Consider the following 18,869-nt stretch of genomic DNA (forward strand, 5'->3'; position numbering starts at 1 on the left):
CACCCCAAACCTGAATTCCATTTAGTGAATAATTGTTGGGCACCTATCGCATACTAATAATAGTGGTAGCTAACATTTATTGAACACATGCTACATGGCCTAGCCCTGTTTTAAGCACTTTACATGGATTATCTGGATCCATGTTTGCCCCAGTCTTTATGAGTTAGCGGTGAATATTAACTTCATTTTAGAAATGAGGAAGGTCATCATGCTAGTGGCTAGGGACAGCAATGAAGACAGTCCTTCCTCTTTATGAGTTTGCAGGTTGAAAATAATCAGAGAAACATAAAAAGCAAAAAGTGATCATAAATATGCTTAAAATTCCTCAGTGAGTCCTGTGAAATGAAAATTGGAATGGATAGCAATAGTATTTTAAAGTAAACTGATTTTCGAGTAACTTGCATTAGATTTCTAAAATTTTTCATTAGTAACATCTCCTTTTGTTTACTTTTCTAGTAGTATTTGTTTTTCCCTTCTCCCTTTGTTTTTAATTAGTCAAATCCATGAAAAAAACAATAGCCAGTCAACACTTTGGAAGTTTTGTAACTTTGGTTATTTCATTCTGATTATATTCAGAGTAAAATAACCAAAGTTACAAAGCAGCATCAATATGTTTCCAGTCAGAAAACACGTATAGATTGTTGACTTCTTTAGCAGTTTGGTGGAGAATAGTATATTTTCTATTAGACTTTTGGAGGTATTGAAATGCCTTTCAAAACAAATAGCATAGGTTGTCTCCTTCCAGGGAAACATGGTGGTAGAGACAGAAAAGGAGGGAGACTTTTCACTGTATTTACTTTTATTCCCTTTGAATTTTGAACCATGTGACTCTGTCACCTAGTTGTTTTTAAATCTAAAAAGGGAAAAACAGTTTATAGCTCTTTGCCTCCTTCATGCATACCTAAGAGTCTGGAACTCCAGGTTATAAATCACAAATGTAGATGCATTTCTGTTTCTTTACACCAGATATTGTATATTCTATATACACTCAGTTATAAAGGCTATAAATCTCCCCTTGAGCTCTTGTTTTTAAATTGTTTGTAGATATTTCTTGTCTAAGGGAGTGGAAATAATGTTGTGGATGGAAAATGAAAATTCATCTTTGTTATTATTTTCATTATGGTTGTTTTATATATGAGAAGTAGAAACTTGAGCTTAAGAGATTATCTCTTAAAGTGTCATTTTTATTTGTTTTTGAATGTAGATTCTGTCATATGATGAATCCACATACCATTAAGAAACAGCCTCTGCATCAGTTTGTCCAGAGACCACTTTTCCCACTCCCTGCAACCTTACGTAACACAGGTAAAATTTCATCTCTTTTAGAGCAAACTGCCTGAGTGAAATTTTGTGGGTCATAAACAATGAGAATTTGTAAATTTCCTATTCAGATGCCTATAAAAAGAATATAGCATTTTTTTCTGCCATAAATTACACTATAATTACACATAAATTACACTATAATTACTATAATTATTATAGTAATTATTATAATATAATTACTATAATTATTTGCTTACACATATCATTTGGCCTTAAATTTCAAGAATCCTGAATACAGTGTCCAGTACTTCTATGAAATCTCAGTTTCTTGTGCAACATATCTTCTGGAACATGAGTTGCTCAATAAATGATTTCTGAACAAAAATATAAAAAGAAGTTACAAATGGGTTTGTGTTTCAAAGAATCATATGTATTTTAAGCTATTGCCCTCCTTATTTTGATAAGAATACCTCTAAAATCAGTAAGTTTCTAGCTTTCACCCAGGCCTTAGGACATAGTACTTTGAATGTAGTTTTTCTTTTTTTGTCAACATTAATCTCTATGGTTTTGTTGACAGTCGTGTTGATGTTACATGCTTTTATTTTCTTTAATATTGGAAATAAGTATGAAGATAGGATTTGAAAATTTTTGCAATACGACCACTGTCATGTGGTTCAGGAACCTTGTCGGGGAGGGTGTGTGTGTGTGTGTGTGTCTGTCTGTCTGTGAATGCCTACCTATATGTGCTTATGGAGCTGTAAGAATTTGGATTCAGCTCTTGGCCCATCTCCATTTCCATCACTACCTTGAACTCCTCCTTGTGGCCATGCTACTCTGGAAGGTGGCTAACTCTGGCTAATGCCATGGGTTGGATCAGGGTGGAGACCTTACCTCCACTGTATCCTGGGGCAAGAACAGGAGTGTCGTTCCTGTCTCCTTGAGTCACAGAGCAGTTTAGGCATAAATATTGAGTAACTCAGCATCTTAAGCTACTTTAATTAGACTTTTAAATTTTGTAGAACTGAATTATGTGGTCATCTAGGATTTTCAAATTGGAAACCTGCTGATTTTAGTCTTTGATATTGACTTCAAGCACCATTAATTTATATTTGAGGGGGAGCTTATGCCTACCTTTTTATCTGTTACCTATTATACCAAGCATAATAGGAAAGATTATTTTACAAGAGTCTTTCTCTCCTGTTGTAACCGTTATGACACTTTCAGAGGATCTTTCTGGATGATGGATCTGAGAGTCATTTTTGAAATACCTAATTTAACCCAGTTTAGGCTGTAACTGGAATGATTTTGTTAATACCTAGTCAGATTACTTTTTTTGAAATACCTTTGTTCATTGTTAAAATTTATGTAGTAATATCATATATTATCATATTTTCTATTTCATACATACATAGATTATACTCTCTTAAATAATTTTTTACATTTATAGTTCTTCAGGTGTTTCTAAAAATTTTTCTTTCTGCATGTATAGTTTTACACAAATGGACTGAGTAGAATAAAGCCAGATTTAATTCTTCAAATATTGGTGGAGTGCCTAATATGTGCAGAGATTTTGGTTACCAATAAATTATTAAGAAAGACCACAGAGATGATTGGTCAGAGCCAGGGTTAAAAGAACCTTGTTTTCTGTATATTTACAGAAAGTGGCGGCAGCACTTTATATAATGTTGCATCTGAAAAATTGTTCCCTTGTAGTGCAGATTGTCAGAGGAGTTTATTGGTTGGAAGTATAAATATTTTAAATCAAGTACTTCAACACTGAGGTTATCATTTTTCATTTTTTTCTTTTTTAGGATTTGCGTGGTCACCAAGTCACCAATTAATATCTTTATAGGACAGTGACTTAAGCAAAATGTATGGGAGTTTAGTTTCAATTTCTACTTTACCAAGGAAATGACTCAACATCAGTTAGCTGGAACTGCGTGGCGAGGTGCAAAAACAATCTCAGCTGTCAAATTAGAATCTTCTCTTTTAACAGTTAAGAAAAGCATTTTTATACCAACTTTGCCAAATTTAATCTCTTTCTAATTTAAAATAAAACTGTTGTTTTTTGATACTTTACTCTTTCTTAAGATATGTGATATGAGGATTATGACAGGATAGAAAGACTGATCTTAAGTATATTTTCCTTTTATGCTTGGCACTAATGCACAGTGGTTAAACAAGTCAGTGCTGGAAAATTGGCCAGGCTTGAATCCTGGCTCTGTCACTTAACTAGCCGAGTGACTTTGAGCTTTAGTTTCCTCATTTATAAATTAGGATAAAAACAATGCCTCCTTGGCAGGATGTAAGGATTAAATGGTATAATTCACATAAAGTGCTTAGCACTCTGCCCAGTACATGATAATTACTCAATAAATTAACTTATCTCCATATACTGCTCTAAGAAGAGAACTGGGTGGTGGTGTTTTTTTTTTTTTTTTTAAGTCAGAAGGTTTATTTTCATAGTAAGTAACCAGAGCCTGTTTAATAGTTTTAAACTGTTAAAACCTCAGTACTATATTTTTGTCCTACAAGCTGTTATCATAATAGCAAGGTAGGAAATTAAAGATTCTTTTATTCTCAATCTGATCATGGCCCTAGAAGGAACAGAGAAGAAATGAATCTCTGAAGATAATTTTAAAATATTCTAGAAAGTAATTCACATAGATTCCCACCTACATGATAATTTATAATGTCACTAACTCTATACCTTTGGACAAGTTACTTAACTCTTAGTGACTTAACAAGTTACTTATCTCTAAGCCTCAGTTTCTTCATTTGTAAAATGGGAACAATAATACATTCTTCATAGGATTGTTAAAGGCTTAAATATATATAAAGCACTCAACCCTGTCTCTGATATGTAATAAGTAAGCATAAAATAAATATCATTTGTTATTATTATAAATTTATTTATCTTTAAAAAATGTTAGCACTTTGGAAAGTGATGATGATTTATTATTATAGCTAATTTGGTATTGTTACCAAATAGAATCCATCTAAGACTCCTGAATTATGATATGCCTTCCTACTTAGGTGTAGGATATTGCTAGAATCTGTTGAGTAACAAAACTATCTAAATAATTAGTGTTAATATAAAATTCAGTGAAGTTATCCTAAATATTTTGATAAATTTGTTGCTTGTCTTTAACGATTCTTATTCTGTAAGCTTGGGCAATAAGCTTTATATTCTTTTTTTCTAATTTTCCATATTTCTTTTGGTTCTCTGAAAATGAGCACTTCATAGTCCATAAACTTAACAATTTTTTTCTAGAATAACATTCTTTCTTTTTCCTCTTCTAGTGAGATACATGTTTATTCAAACACAAGATACCCCAAATCCCAACAGTTTAAAGTTTATTCCAGGAAAACCAGTTCTTGAGACAAGGACCATGGATTTTCCCACACCAGCTACAGCATTTCGCTCCCCTCTGGCTAGGTATAGTACTATTTTTAATTTGCTTTTACCAAGAAACATAAATAACTGACTTCGGGGGTTAAGGTAGCCTTATTTAGCTATTTTACTTTTATGTGCATTGCATCTTTTCAGTATAGAGATTATTTTCTTTTCAGGTGAGAGAGAAAGAAAAATAAGAGTTGATATTAGGAAACTCTTCTCCTGAAAAGGGATGTACTTAAGAGATCTGCAGCATGACTAAATAAGAATTTATATTTTTCCTGTTAAAAAATCTATCAAAATGATAATATGGCAGGACTTACCTGGTGGTCCAGTGGTTAAAACACCACGCTTCCAATGCAGGAGGCGTGGGTTCGATCCCTGGTTGGGGAACTAAGATCCCACGTGCCACGTGGCAAAAAAAAAAAAAAAAAAAAAAATGAGGCAGATATCCATTCTAAATCTTTAAGACCCTGTTTTTAGAAAACAATAAAAACATGATCATTTGATTCTCAAGGATAGCTGGATTTCTAGATGTTTCAAAATGGAATAGTTTCTAAAATATTCCTCTCAGAACTATAAATGATAATAGTTATCAGATGTGGCATGATTTTTTTTTTAATTTATTTATTATTTATTTAATAATTTTTGGCTGTGTTGGGTCTTTGTTGCTGCACGCGGGCTTTCTCTAGTTGTGGCGAGCGGGGGCTATTCTTTGTTGCGGTGTGCAGGCTTCTCATTGCGGTGGCTTCTCTTGTTGTGGAACACGGGCTCTAGGCGCACGGGCTTCAGTAGTTGTGGCACGCAGGCTCAGTAGTTGTGGCTCACGGGCTCTAGAGTGCAGGCTCAGTATTTGTGGCGCACGGGCTTAGTTGCTCCGCGGCATGTGGTATCTTCCCGGACCAGGGCTCGAACCCGTGTCCCCTGCATTGGCAGGTGGATTCTTAACCACTGCACCACCAGGGAAGTCCCGTGGCATGATTTTTCAATAAACTAGTGAGTGGTGACAGTTTTTATTTTTATTTATTGAAGTATAGTTGATTTACAATATTGTGTTAGCTTGAGGTGGATAGCAAAGTGATTCAGTTATTTTTCTTTCCAGATTATATTCTATTATAGTTATTAAAAGATACGGAATATAATTCCCTGTGCTATGTAGTAGATCCTTGTTGCTAATCTATTTTAGGTAGTCCTTATCTGTTAATCTCATGCTCCTAATTTGTCCCTCCCTCTCTTTCCCCTTTGGTAACCGTAAGTTTGTTTTCTGTGTCTTTGAGTCTGCTTCTGTTTTGTATATAGATTCATTTGCATTATTTTTTAGTTTCCACATATAAGTGATATCATACAGTATTTGTTTTTCTCTGTCTGACTTACTTCATTAAGTATAATATTCTCTAGGTCCATCCATGTTGCTGTAAATGGCATTATTTCATTCTTTTTAATGACTGAGTAATATTCCATTGTACAGGTGTACAACATCTTCTTAAGTCAGTTGTCTGTTGATGGGCACTTGGGTTGTTTCCATGTCTTGACTATTGTAAATAGTGCTGCTGTGAATACTGGGGTGTGTGTATCTTTTGGAATTAGAGTTTTCATTTTTTCTGGATATATACCCAGGAGTGGGATTGCTGGATCATATGATAGCTCTATTTTTAGTTTTTTAAGGAACCTCCATACTGTTTTCCATAGTGGCTGCACCAATTTACATTCAGTGGTGACAGTTTTTAAATTCACTAAGACATGTTAAATGTATGTCTGATGATAAAGCACAAACAGTAAAATTATAAAACCCCTTTTTAACTGATAGCTAGAGAAGTTATTTATAATAAGAAATGTTAGGTCAATCACATCAACTGAAATTTTTGGTAACCTAAGACTGATACTGATTGCCAAGGATATTGGGAAAATAAAACTTAGATAACTATTTCTGTATACATACAGCCATTTAATGTGTCTCATTTAGGGGAGCCAGGAATATGCTTATCTCAGGAATCATTTTTAAAGTTTCTAATTAATAAATATGCACATTTCCTTCGACCTAAACATACCATTTCTTGGAATATATCTTAGAGCATTTGTTTTTTGTACTTTTTAATACAAGCCACAGTAATAAACTTTTTTTTTTAACATCTCTATTGGAGTATAATTGCTTTACAATGGTGTGTTAGTTTCTGCTTTATAACAAAGTGAATCAGCTATTAAACATCTTATATTATGACTCACTATATACATACACACATACACGTATACATACGCAGATATACATACATATATACATATATGTATGTATATATAGGTATGAAACAAGTGTTTGATGAGGCGATTTTCGCCTTTATAAGGTATAAAACATTCTTTTTTTTTATAAATTTATTTTTTATTTATTTGTTTTTGTCTGCGTTGGGTCTTCGTTGCTGCACGCGGGCTTTCTCTAGTTGTGGCAAGTGGGGCTACTCTTTGTTGTGGTGCTCAGGCTTCTTATTGCGGTGGCTTCTCTTGTTGCGGAGCGCAGGCTCTAGGCGCGCAGGCTTCAGTAGTTGTGGCACGTGGGCTCAGTAGTTGTGGCTTGCAGGCTCTAGAACGTAGGCTCAGTAGGCTCAGTAGTTGTAGCACACTGGCTTAGTTGCTCTGCAGCATGTGGGATCTTCCCGGACCAGGGAGCGAACCTGTGTCCCCTGCATTGGCAGGCGGATTCTTAACCACTGCACCACCAGGGAAGTCCCTAAAGCATTCTTATATTTCCTTTCTTGTGCTTTTTATATTATTCTGTTCTGTTCTGTTTTATTTTATTAAATAAAATCCTGGTCACTATATAATTGCTTTTACGACTCACTGGTGGTTTTGAAAAACACTACCTTAGAGAACAGCCACATATATACGTAAGGAGTGTGCAAGTATGTTCATTGTAGCCTTGTTGGTAATGGTAATAAGTTAGAAACAACCTAAATATTCATCGGTAGGAAGAGTTAGATAAACTTTGTTCGTCCATAGTCTGCATGGACAAACAATAAAACAATAAAAAGGATGAGGAGGACTCATGTTTACCGAATGACCTCTAAGACATACTGATATTGCAGAAAGCAAGTTGCAGAACAATGAATACATTATGATTATTATGTGTATGAAAACAAAAAACACAAAACAACAAAAATGCACTGATAAAGAGATCTGGAAGAATGTACACGAAACTGATAACAGTGGATTTGGGAGGGGTGGTCAAGAGGCATTTTCACTCTCTATGTATAGTTTGAAATGTTTACATCAAGTACAAGCTCACATGTTTTGTATTTTAAAAAATGTAAAAATAAAAAAGCCCAATTGATTCAGTTACAGATTAGTTGGAGATTATTTCTGTCACATGTTCAGTTGGCAAAAATCCCCGTTTCTCCGGTTTACAGAATTTATTATCTTCAGTCAGCCTTGTTTTTGTTGTTTAGCAGAGAATGTTTTTACTGTAAGGTAGAACGTAAGCTTCATGAGGATGGAAACCAGTCTGTCCTGCTCGTTGTTGTATCCCTAGTGCTTTGTACAGTGTAGCTACTCAGCAAGTACTCAAATATTAGTTGAATGAATGAATACACAGAAATGTATCTTACTTCTGGGAGGCATTTGACTTGTTTATTCCTGTCCTTGTAGACAAGACAAAAAAATGTAAGCAGAGCGTAAACCTGTCTCCAGGGACGTGTAAAAGGGCTCTGAATCACTGTAGCTGGCATGTTTATTCAGGACTTTTTTAAAATCAGCAACATTAATAAAGATATAATTATCAGTTTTTCAGATGAGAGGATTTGCTTATCTGTTGGATGGCAAAATTCAGAGACATTTTTGAAAGTTTTATTAGGCTTAAAGCAAATAAGATGAAAGTCTAACAAAAAAATATTAAGCCGTGTGTTAAAATGTTTTAAATGAATAGCACAATTATGGGATAGAAGAACCTGACCTTTCAGTTAGTCATGTTGGATATGATGCAATGCTCAAAAAAGTCAGTCAAACTTTAACAGAGTCCTAGTGTCCAGCCTAAGAGAGGTAATAGTCTTTGTACTCTGAACAAGTTAGACTACATTTGGGATAGTGTTTTCAGTTCTGGGTATCATATTTTGTTTTGGACATTGCCAAGTTGAAATTGTCCCAAGGAAAGTAACCTAAATGACAAAGCATGTACAATAGTGTTTGAAACTCCTGTTTCCGCTTTTTCTTTCTTTTAGGGACAGAACCTGTGAACTCTTTCCTAAAGCAGTCTCCATGATATGGACCATAGATCAGGTGTATTCCTTTGCATATTCCTTTCATTTGGAAAAAAAAAAAAAAGCTTTGCTGATAGTGCTAATCAAGGGTCCTACTTAAAGGTCTGTGCTTTGGTTTATGGATCATAAGCTGCAGCCAAAAATCTTGTGACCACTTGCAAATTTAACATGAAGTGGTTGTGCAAAGGACTTAGGCGACATAGTTTCAGACAAATTCCTAAATAATTTCAAAGCAGTAATTTTGATAGCATTCTTGCAATGGTAGACAAAGAAAAGGAAACTAACCTTTGGAGTATGTCAGCTTTTGTTCCTAAGGTTGGGAAAAAAGAAACTGCTTTAGAGAGTCTGCTAGGTGTGGTACATATGTCAGTGATTGGGGAAGGAAGCTGTAATACAAAATTCCTTGAAGGGCTTTTTCAAATTATAATCTGCCCTTCCTCCTCTCACAGGATTCTAAAAAATTAGCTTTACTGAAGTATAATTTACGTGCAATAAAATTCACCAATTTTAAGTGAGTTTTGATAAGTATATAAAATTGTGTAACCACCAAGAAAATAAAAATGTAAAACATTTTTATCACTGTAAAAGATCCCTCATTTCCCTTTGCTTTCAGTCTCCTCTTGCTTCACGTCCACACCCTGCTAACTTTTTTTTTATGGCAATGACTTTTAATTTTTAAATTTTTATTAAAAAATGTTTTTTCCAGCTTCTGTGAGATGTAATTGACATAAAGCATTGTTTAAGTTTAAGGTATACAACATGATGATTTGATATACATATACATTGTGAAATGATTACCATAGAAAGGTTAGTTAACACATCTATCACCCTGGCAGCTATTGATATTCTTTACGCCACTACAGTTTTGCCTTTTCTAGAGTTTCATATAAATGGAACCAGATAGTCTTTTGTGTTTGGCTTCTTTCATTTAGTATAATGATTTTGAGAGTCATCCTTGTCCTTGTGTGGATCTATAGTTCATTTCTCTTTATTGCCAAGTAATACTACATTGTATGGGTATTCCCAGTTTGTTTAGTCATTCCTCAGTAGATGGACATTTCCAGATTTTTTTGTTTTTGGTATTGTAAATAAAGCTGCTATAAAGATTCATGTGCAAGGCTTCCCTGGTGGTGCAGTGGTTAGGAATCCGCCTGCCAGTGCAGGGGACACGGGTTCGGGCCCTGGTCTGGAAAGATCCCACATGCCGCGGAGCAACTAAGCTGTGTGCCACAACTACTGAGCCTGCACTCTACCGCTTGCGAGCCACAGCTACTGAGCCCGTGTGCCACAAGTGCTGAAGCCCGCATGCCTAGAGCCCGTGCTTCACGGCAGGAGAGGCCACTGCAGTGAGAAACCCAAGCACCGCGGTGAAGAGTGGCCTCCGCTCGCTGCAATTCTAGAGGACCTGCGTGCAGCAATGAAGACCCGAAGCGGCAAAAATAAATAAATTAAAAAAAAAGAGATTCACGTGCAAGTCTTTATGGAGCATACGTTTTCATTTCTCTTGGGTAAATAACTAGGAGTGGGATTGCTGGATCGTAGGGTAAGAGGATGAAACAAGTTTGGCCATGATTTGCTAATTGTTGAAACTGCTGATGACTATGTGGAGGTTCTTTTACATTTCTCTCTACTTTCATGTATATTGTAGACCAGGGGTTCCCAACCCCCGGTCCGAGGCCTGTTAGGAACCGGGCCGCACAGCAGGAGGTGAGCTGTGGGCAACCAAGGGAAGCTTCATCTGCCACTGCCCATCGCTCCCCATCATTCACATTACCACCTGAACCTTCCCCACCATCGTTCGCGTTACCGCTGGAACCATCTCCCACCCCCACCCCCGCGTCCGTGGAAAAATTGACTTCCACGAAACTGGTCCCTGGTGCCAAAAAGGTTGGGGACTTCTGTTGTAGACTTTTCCATAATAAACCATTTTATTATCTCTCTTTTTAAATTTTTTCACAGGCAGTTATTTAGGATTGAAGGAGTAAAAAGTGTCTTCTTTGGACCAGATTTCATCACTGTCACAAAGGTAAGCATAGGATTATGTAAGATAAGATGTGACATACTTTTAGTTTTTTCTGAGTCCAGTGCCCCTCTCCAGAATATCCATTCTTGATGTGTTCCACACATACTGTTATTAAAAATCTCCAATTAATTTTACTTCTCACATTTCTCAAGTTAATTATTTAATAGAATTTTCAAGTTGAAATTAACTATAGTCCAGATCCCTCATTTTTCAAAAGAGAAAAACTTGAGCTTCAGAGAGTTAAATGCAGTGTCCAAGATTGTATAGGTAGCCTCCAGCAGGACCAAGACTCAACCTTGGCAGGACTAAAATTTAGGCTTCCAAGTATAATTTTTACTAATTCTTAATTTACATTGATAGAGTAAAAAGAGAAGCAAATAAATGATCAAATATATGTATATTTGACCTACAGAATGATTATCTGTCTCCTTTCAAAATGAGCATTTATAAAATGGCATCTGGCACATTCTGCCAGCCTACCATCCTGCAATGACACTTCAGAGCTTCACAGACAAGAGCAGTGGATTGTGTACTTCTGCAACACTTGGATAACCTCTTAATGTCAAAAAATCAAGCTAAATATGCTACCCATCCAACATCTAAGGTCATACTTGCTAGAAAAGACTGTTTCATTTTTAAGTCTACTAGATTAATGAGAAATGAACCATATAAATTTGAACTATACTTATTCTTTTAAATCTGTAATTGATATGTATGCACTGAACTTAATTACTTGCCCAATTTTGCATCAAAATCAAAAGTATTCAATTAGCTACTCTTAAGCAGTTTGAAAGGATTACTCTTGAGTTCTTGCTGCACCATGAAAGGGAATATACTGAGTTATCAACATGTTACATCTAGTCTAGTATTCCCTTGCAGCTGTTTATATGAGGAGAATTAGGATTTTCTTCCATGCTGGCGATCCCAGTGGCTATGGTTGTTCACACAAATATCCGGATTATAAAATGTTCTTCCCGGTTGTTTAAAGTGTTATTTGTTCTAAATTCTCAGAAAGCCCTTTCTTGACCATATTACTGAAAGTGGTAACTCCCCCCAGGCGTTTATTACCTTATTTTCTTCATTACACTTATCTCTTAATGATATTGTTTATTTTTATTACCTTTCTTTCCTGCACTAGAATGTAAACTCCATGAAGATAAAGATAGTCCATCTTGTTAAGCTCACCTACAACAATGCTTAGCACATAGTATGCATTCAAAGAAATTTTTGTAGAAGGAAACAATGATGTAAAATTTCCTAAATTGAATTTTCAGGCTTCAAGTGGTTTCCCCCAAATGTAGGATTGTGGTGAGCAAATCTGTGCTCACCAGTCTCTAGTCTTTGTTTATAGACATTTGACCTATCTTTGTTATTCTTCAATTTTCTTTCTTATTTTATTTTATTTTATTTTATTTTTATTTTTGGCTGTGTTGGGTCTTCGTTTCTGTGCGAGGGCTTTCTCTAGTTGCGGCGAGCGGGGGCCACTCTTCATCGCGGTGCACGGGCCTCTCATTGTCGCGGCCTCTCTTGTTGCGGAGCACAGGCTCCAGACGCGCAGGCTCAGTAGTTGTGGCTCACGGGCCTAGTTGCTCCGCGGCATGTGGGATCTTCCCAGACCAGGGCTCGAACCCGTGTCCCCTGCATTGGCATGCAGATTCTCAACCACTGCGGCACCAGGGAAGCCCCCCAGTTTTCTTTCTTTGATATTTTTTGAAGGAGAAAAAAGGACCAGCATCACCAACATGTTTGATGTGGCACTAGTGCTTTACATACATTATCTAATTTAATTCTTCTTTTTAAACCATTTTTAAATTGAAGTATAGTTATTTACAGTGTTTTTTTTTTACTTTTAAAAAATTTAATTCTTATAACTAGTTTTTCTTGTCTTCATTTTACAAATAGGAAATTATGTATTTTAAGAAGTTTTTTTTCTTTTACATATAGCCTATGCTATATAAATTTTTTGGGGGGGGATGAAAACGTGATTATAGCTTACAAAGGTTTGTTTTTCTTCTTGATTTGATTTTGGTAAGTCATCTTTTATTTCCCTTTCCCTTTGTAATTTAGTTACCCTTTTTGAAATTTCTCTAGCTCCATTATTTTTTCTTAATGGAATGATATAACCAATAAATAATATTCCAAGTTAGGGCACACACTGATATTTAATAGATAGACTAGTAGATTGATGTGCTTTCTTCCAATTACCTTCCTCATCATGGACTATCCCATTTACCTGATACCTTCAGTGATTGCCTGTTTCCCTTTCTAACTTGTTTGATAATTCACAGGCTTCTTTATGCATCGTTTTTTTTTCTCCTAAATGTATATTTGCAGCTTATATGCTGCCTTTTTGTCATTCAGATAACTTCATAATATTTTTTTTCTTTTAATACCAATATTTCCCTATTCAGTAGAGCCCATTACTTACTGAAGCTCTAAGGTAGCCCTCTGATCCATCTTCCAAATAATTTATTAAAATGTTACCTGGAAGTAGTACTCATTACCAATCACTAAGGCGTCTCACTAATTTTGTTTTTGTATTCGTAGTAGTGCCTGTTTTACCTTCTGTGTACTGTCTCTGAATTAGTTCTTAATCCATGACAAAAATAGACCCGTTTGTATATGAAGACTCAGTTTTTAATAGTATTTAAGCATAGACCCTAGCTAACAGCCTCCTGAGAATCTAAATAGACTGCCTCTAATAGTTTTTCTCCTAAAGAGCTCTCCTTTAAAAAATTAAAACAAAACATGCTGCCTTTCTCATTTTAGATGTTAGTACTATTTGGGTACTATCTCTCTTTTTTCTTTTTTATGGAATCAACTAGTTGGCCAGATATAGAAGTGAAATAATTATGGATTCTTTCTTATGGATACGAGTCTATTTGATGGTCCACAAGTCCTCTAGTACAGTAGCCGTAGATAAGACACGTTATACTTACGGTTCAACAGTTATGTCATTGGGTTTCTTCAATACTATTAAGTAATATACATAAGTTGAATTTTTTTGAATAGTCGTGGGATATCCTGTATAGTTCATCAAGCAGTTATATCCTATTTTATTAAAAGAATGGGAAGTCCCTTTATTACCCTCTTTAAACACAGAATCCATTCAGTATTTTAACTCTCTTCACCTCATGAAAAAATATCTTTTAGTCATTTTGGTATCCCCTCTACAGGGCATGTACATACAGAACACTTATTTGATGAATGAATGAATTGGGGGATGTTCTAAGATTGTATCTTCTAAAAGTCATTATAAGCCAGCTCCTTTAGGAACAGTAACTGACATATATTTTCCAGAAATGAGTGCTATAGAATATATATAGGGAAAGATTCTTAAAGGTATTGTTTTGTATTTGTTTTTGCCCTTGGTTGAAAATGTAATGTTTTCCTTCAAATATTTACAGGAAAATGAAGAGTTAGACTGGAATTTACTGAAACCAGATATCTATGCTACAATTATGGATTTCTTTGCATCTGGCTTACCTTTAGTTACTGAGGAAACACCTTCAGGAGAAGCAGGTAATGTGTTGGGTAATTAATATTTATCTTTTTTTTTTAAACTGTTCTATTTTCTTCACATTTGTCTTGATTTCAGAAGTCATGGGACTACAGGTTTTTTTTTTGTTTTTTTTTTTTTTTTTAAAGATTTATTTATTTTTATTGATTAATTGATTGATTGATTGATTGCTATGTTGGGTCTTCGTTTCTGTGCTAGGGCTTTCTCTAGTTGTGGCAAGCGGGGGCCACTCTTCATCACGGTGCGCGGGCCTCTCACCGTCACGGCCTCTCCCGTTGCGGAGCACAGGCTCCAGACGCGCAGGCTCAGCAATTGTGGCTCACGGGCCCAGCCGCTCCGCGGCATGTGGGATCCTCCCAGACCAGGGCTCGAACCCGTGTCCCCCGCATTAGCAGGCAGACTCTCAACCACTGCGCCACCAGGGAAGCCCAAGGGGACTACAGGTTTTTATCATTATACTATATTTAGCTCTGGAACCAATTCCAGAGGGGACAAAATTTCATGTGTACTAGTTTCATCCATCATTTTATAAAACTTGTGTATGAATTGAATATATTATACAAAACTAAAATTTTCAATTATAAAAATTTTCAAGCATATAGAAACTAATATTATAATGCTCACCAATTTGCCCTCTTCTCAGATTTAACAAAGGTTAACTCTCTGCCTTAATTGCTTTAGACTCATTTCTAAATAAAATATTAAAGACATAGCCGAAGACCCAGAACTCCCATCCCTTTTCCCTTTCTAATTCCAGAAATGTATGTAAATTTAGTTTGTTTGTAAACTTTTGCTACACATGTAAATCTCTGCAGGGAATTTATAGTATTGGTTTTTGTTCTTAAACTTTAAATAACTTGTGTTATATGCAACTTTCCTTTTTTCACGTATTTTGAAATACATCAGTTTATTTATTTTAAGTGCTGGATAGTATTCCATTATATGAATAAATTACAGTTAATTAATTTTTTCCTTTACTTATATTCAAGTGAATTGTTTGTGCTAATTTCTGTTACAAACATTGCTGCATTGGGTGTTCTTGTACAAGTCTCTTTGTGCATTTGTGGAAACCTGCTTTAGAGTACTTTCAGAGTATATTCCTAAAAGCAGAATTGCTGTATCGTAAATTCTTCTAATTTACATGTAAATTAGCAGTGTATAAGAATTTCAACTTTCTTATATCTTCATCATCACTTTGTGTTTACTTTTTTCTTTTAACCAATATGTTAGGGGTAAAATGGTGTCTTGTTTTAATTTCATTTCCTTGATTAATATTGAGCCTGAAGGTTTTCATATAAACATATGGCCAATTTTCATATGACTGGCCAATATTTTCCTTTTCAGTAAATTTCCTGTTCATAATCTTTGCTGATTTTTTAAAAAATTGAATTATGTGTCTTTTTTGTACTGGCTTTAGCAAGTTTTAAAAAAATATTCTGAGTATAAATCCTGAATATACTATATATAAATTAAGTATATTCATAGCAAATAACTTCTCCCTAACCATGCCTTATATTTTCACTATATTTAGATTGTCTTTTGCCATTCAGAAATTTTTTCTTGGGCTTCCCTGGTGGTGCAGTGGTTAAGAATCCGCCTGCCACTGCAGGGGACACGGGTTCGATCCCTGGCCTGGGAAGATCCCACATGCCATGGAGCAACTAAGCCTGTGCGCCACAAGTACTGAGCCTCCACTCTAGAGCCCGTGTGCAACAACTACTGAAGCCCACGTGCCTAGAGCCTGTGCTCCACAGCAAGAGAAGCCACCACAATGAGAAGCCCACGCACTGCAACGAAGAGTAGCCCCCGCTCGCCGCAACTAGAGAAAGCCCGCGCACAGCAACGAAGACCCAACACAGCCAAAAGTAAAAACAAACAAACAAACAAAAGTCCCATGTAAGAAAAAAAGAAAGAAATTTTTTCTTATTTTAAAATATGGAATGTTTCACAAATTTGTGTATCTCTTTGCGAAGGGACCATGCTAATCTTCTCTGTATCATTTCAGTTTTAGTATTTGTGCTGCTGAAGCAAGCACAGAAGTTTTTCTTTTTAATGGAGTTGCATATTTTCATCTTATCCTTTGTGGTTTCTGTTTTGTATACATTGTTTTAATAAGTTATTTTATGTAAAGCACTTGGAAGAGTAACTTCACATCGATCTCAAATACTAGCTGTGATTATTATATTTGTTGGTGATGAAATTTTTCCTTTCTCCAATATCGTACAGATACTGCTTTGTGTGTATGTATATGTATACATATATCTACACACACACAAACATTTGTATAATCACCTTTAAATGAATCAATTTCACTTCTAGATAATATATATTCTAAATGAGTCTGATAAATGTACACAAGACAACATGCGGAAGCATGTTCATTGACATATTTTAAAAATATGTTAGCAGTTAAAAGGAGTGAACTTGATTAGGAGATATCAGTGTTGAAGGATATAAAAAATATTAAGTGATAAAGGAAAACTGAAGAGTTTATTTACATATTCTTACATATATGCCATTTATGCAAATTTTAAATAATAATACAAATTTGAAATTATATGTGTTCTTGATGGACATGTATGTAAAATTGATATAATGTTTTGAGAGCCATTTGACGTCTACCAAAACTTAAAAATACATGAGCCTATTGACCCAGCACTAGGAATTTTTTTTTTTATAAAGAATTCTTTCTTTTTTTATATAAATTTATTTATTTATTTACATTTTATTTTTGACTGCGTTGGGTCTTTGTTGCAGTGAGCGGGGGCTACACTGCGTGGTGGTATGTGGGCTTCTCACTGCGGTGCTTCTCTTGTTGTGGAGCATGGGCTCTAGGTGTGCGGGCTTCAGTAGTTGTGGCACGTGGGCTTAGTAGTTGTGGCCCACAGGCTTAGTTGCTCCATGGAATGTGGGATCTTACCAGACCAGGGCTTGAACCCATGTCCCCTGCATCGGCAGGCAGATTCTTTGCGCCACCAGGGAAGTCCAGCAGAACTAGGAATTTTTTTTTTTTTTTTTTTTTAGTAGGCAGCATTCTTCTTAATTTTTTTATTCATTTATTTATTTATTTATTTTTGGCTGTGTTGGGTCTTCGTTTCTGTGCGAGGGCTTTCTCTAGATGCGGCGAGCGGGGGCCACTCTTCATCACGGTGCGCGGGCCTCTCACTGTGGCGGCCTCTCTTGTTGCGGAGCACAAGCTCCAGACGCGCAGGCTCAGTAGTTGTGGCTCACGGGCCTAGTTGCTCCGCGGCATGTGGGATCTTCCCAGACCAGGGCTCGAACCCATGTCCCCTGCACTGGCATGCAGATTCTCAACCACTGCGCCACCAGGGAAGCCCAGAACTAGGAATTTATCTCATAGATACATATGCAAAAGTACACCAATGTATACTTTACGTAAGCATGTATGCTGCAGGATTGTTAGAAATAGCAAACTAGAAACAACTGAAATAATATAAAAACTAGCCAAATGAAGACAAAGCCATACAAAAATTACTATGCACCTTCTTTTTAAATTAAGGCATATCTTTATATGCTGATACGGAAAAACCTTTTAGGTATATTAAATAGAAAAACACAAGGTATAGAACAGTGTGTATAGAGTGTATAAATATAGACTTGTAAATGTAAACATGTACTAGAAGGATATACACTAAAGTCATGATAGTGGTTGCCTGTGGAAGTGATGGTGTGGAATGGAACTTAGGTTTGCTGATGTAAGAGAATTTTAACTTTATTATATTTATTTTATTAAAAAATACAAAGTTGATATAATTTAATATTAATATGTTGATATTTATATTGTTGCCAGAACTCTAGTGTGTGTCACAGTGTAATTTGAATTAGCTGCATTTTAATTTTCCCAATGGTAAAGAAATTTTTCAAAAAAATATAAAACCCATAAAAATAGGCATATGTGAAGATCAGTATATGACCTTACAAAGTAAAAGAAAAACAAAAATGAAACAAAATGAAAAAAACAAGTTTTTGCTCAGATTTGTAAAACATTTTAGAATTTCCATAAGGCTTACATCTGTATTTAGTATGATTGTCATTTTGAAAACCACTAAATTGAGAAATTGAAAATGTAACTTAACTTACAAAGCAGGTGTGCTGTTTTGTCTCAAAGTTTTCATCAAAATTCAGACAATATCTTTTCTCTGCTACTTTTCAATCCTTGAGAAGGATGAAAGTTTACAAATATATTGGCCAAAAAATTCAAACCCTAACATAATTAGTAGATCAGATTATTTCAGTATTCACATTTATCACCAAATGTTGATCAGTGTTCCTTAATTTTTCTTTAGATAATCAAATGAATGACCTTTACATTTCCCCTAAGTTAAAATCACTCTGTTTTAATGTTTGTATTTGCATGGATATAAAATTTCTACTGTTGATATGTTTTATTCATAATTGTTTCTA

General features: G+C 35.3%; 1 protein-coding gene and 1 non-coding gene across 8 annotated transcripts in view; one reads left to right on the forward strand and one right to left on the reverse strand.

Annotated features, from left to right (window-relative positions):
- NFU1 (NFU1 iron-sulfur cluster scaffold) overlaps positions 1–18,869 on the forward strand; it is a 29,177-nt gene that overhangs the window by 1,098 nt on the left and 9,210 nt on the right. For 5 of the 7 annotated variants that reach the window (XM_007189781.3, XM_007189779.3, XM_057558468.1 and 2 more), the window contains exons 2-5: positions 1,205–1,305; positions 4,567–4,702; positions 10,861–10,927; positions 14,332–14,446. In XM_007189781.3, coding sequence (XP_007189843.2) covers positions 1,215–1,305; positions 4,567–4,702; positions 10,861–10,927; positions 14,332–14,446 — 409 coding nt within the window. In that variant the 5' untranslated portion in view covers positions 1,205–1,214. Of the gene's footprint in view, positions 1–1,204; positions 1,306–4,566; positions 4,703–10,860; positions 10,928–14,331; positions 14,447–15,975; positions 16,633–18,869 lie in introns of those variants that run through there. The other 2 variants (XM_057558469.1, XM_028168422.2) reach the window with 2 other exon arrangements.
- On the reverse strand, positions 16,374–16,479 carry LOC114238802 (U6 spliceosomal RNA). Its single transcript, XR_003624080.1, has one exon. It is a non-coding gene; the product is annotated as a U6 spliceosomal RNA (small nuclear RNA).

The sequence above is a fragment of the Balaenoptera acutorostrata genome, chromosome 12 (assembly GCF_949987535.1).
Source record: "Balaenoptera acutorostrata chromosome 12, mBalAcu1.1, whole genome shotgun sequence".
In the NCBI taxonomy this organism is placed as follows: Eukaryota; Metazoa; Chordata; class Mammalia; order Artiodactyla; family Balaenopteridae; genus Balaenoptera; species Balaenoptera acutorostrata.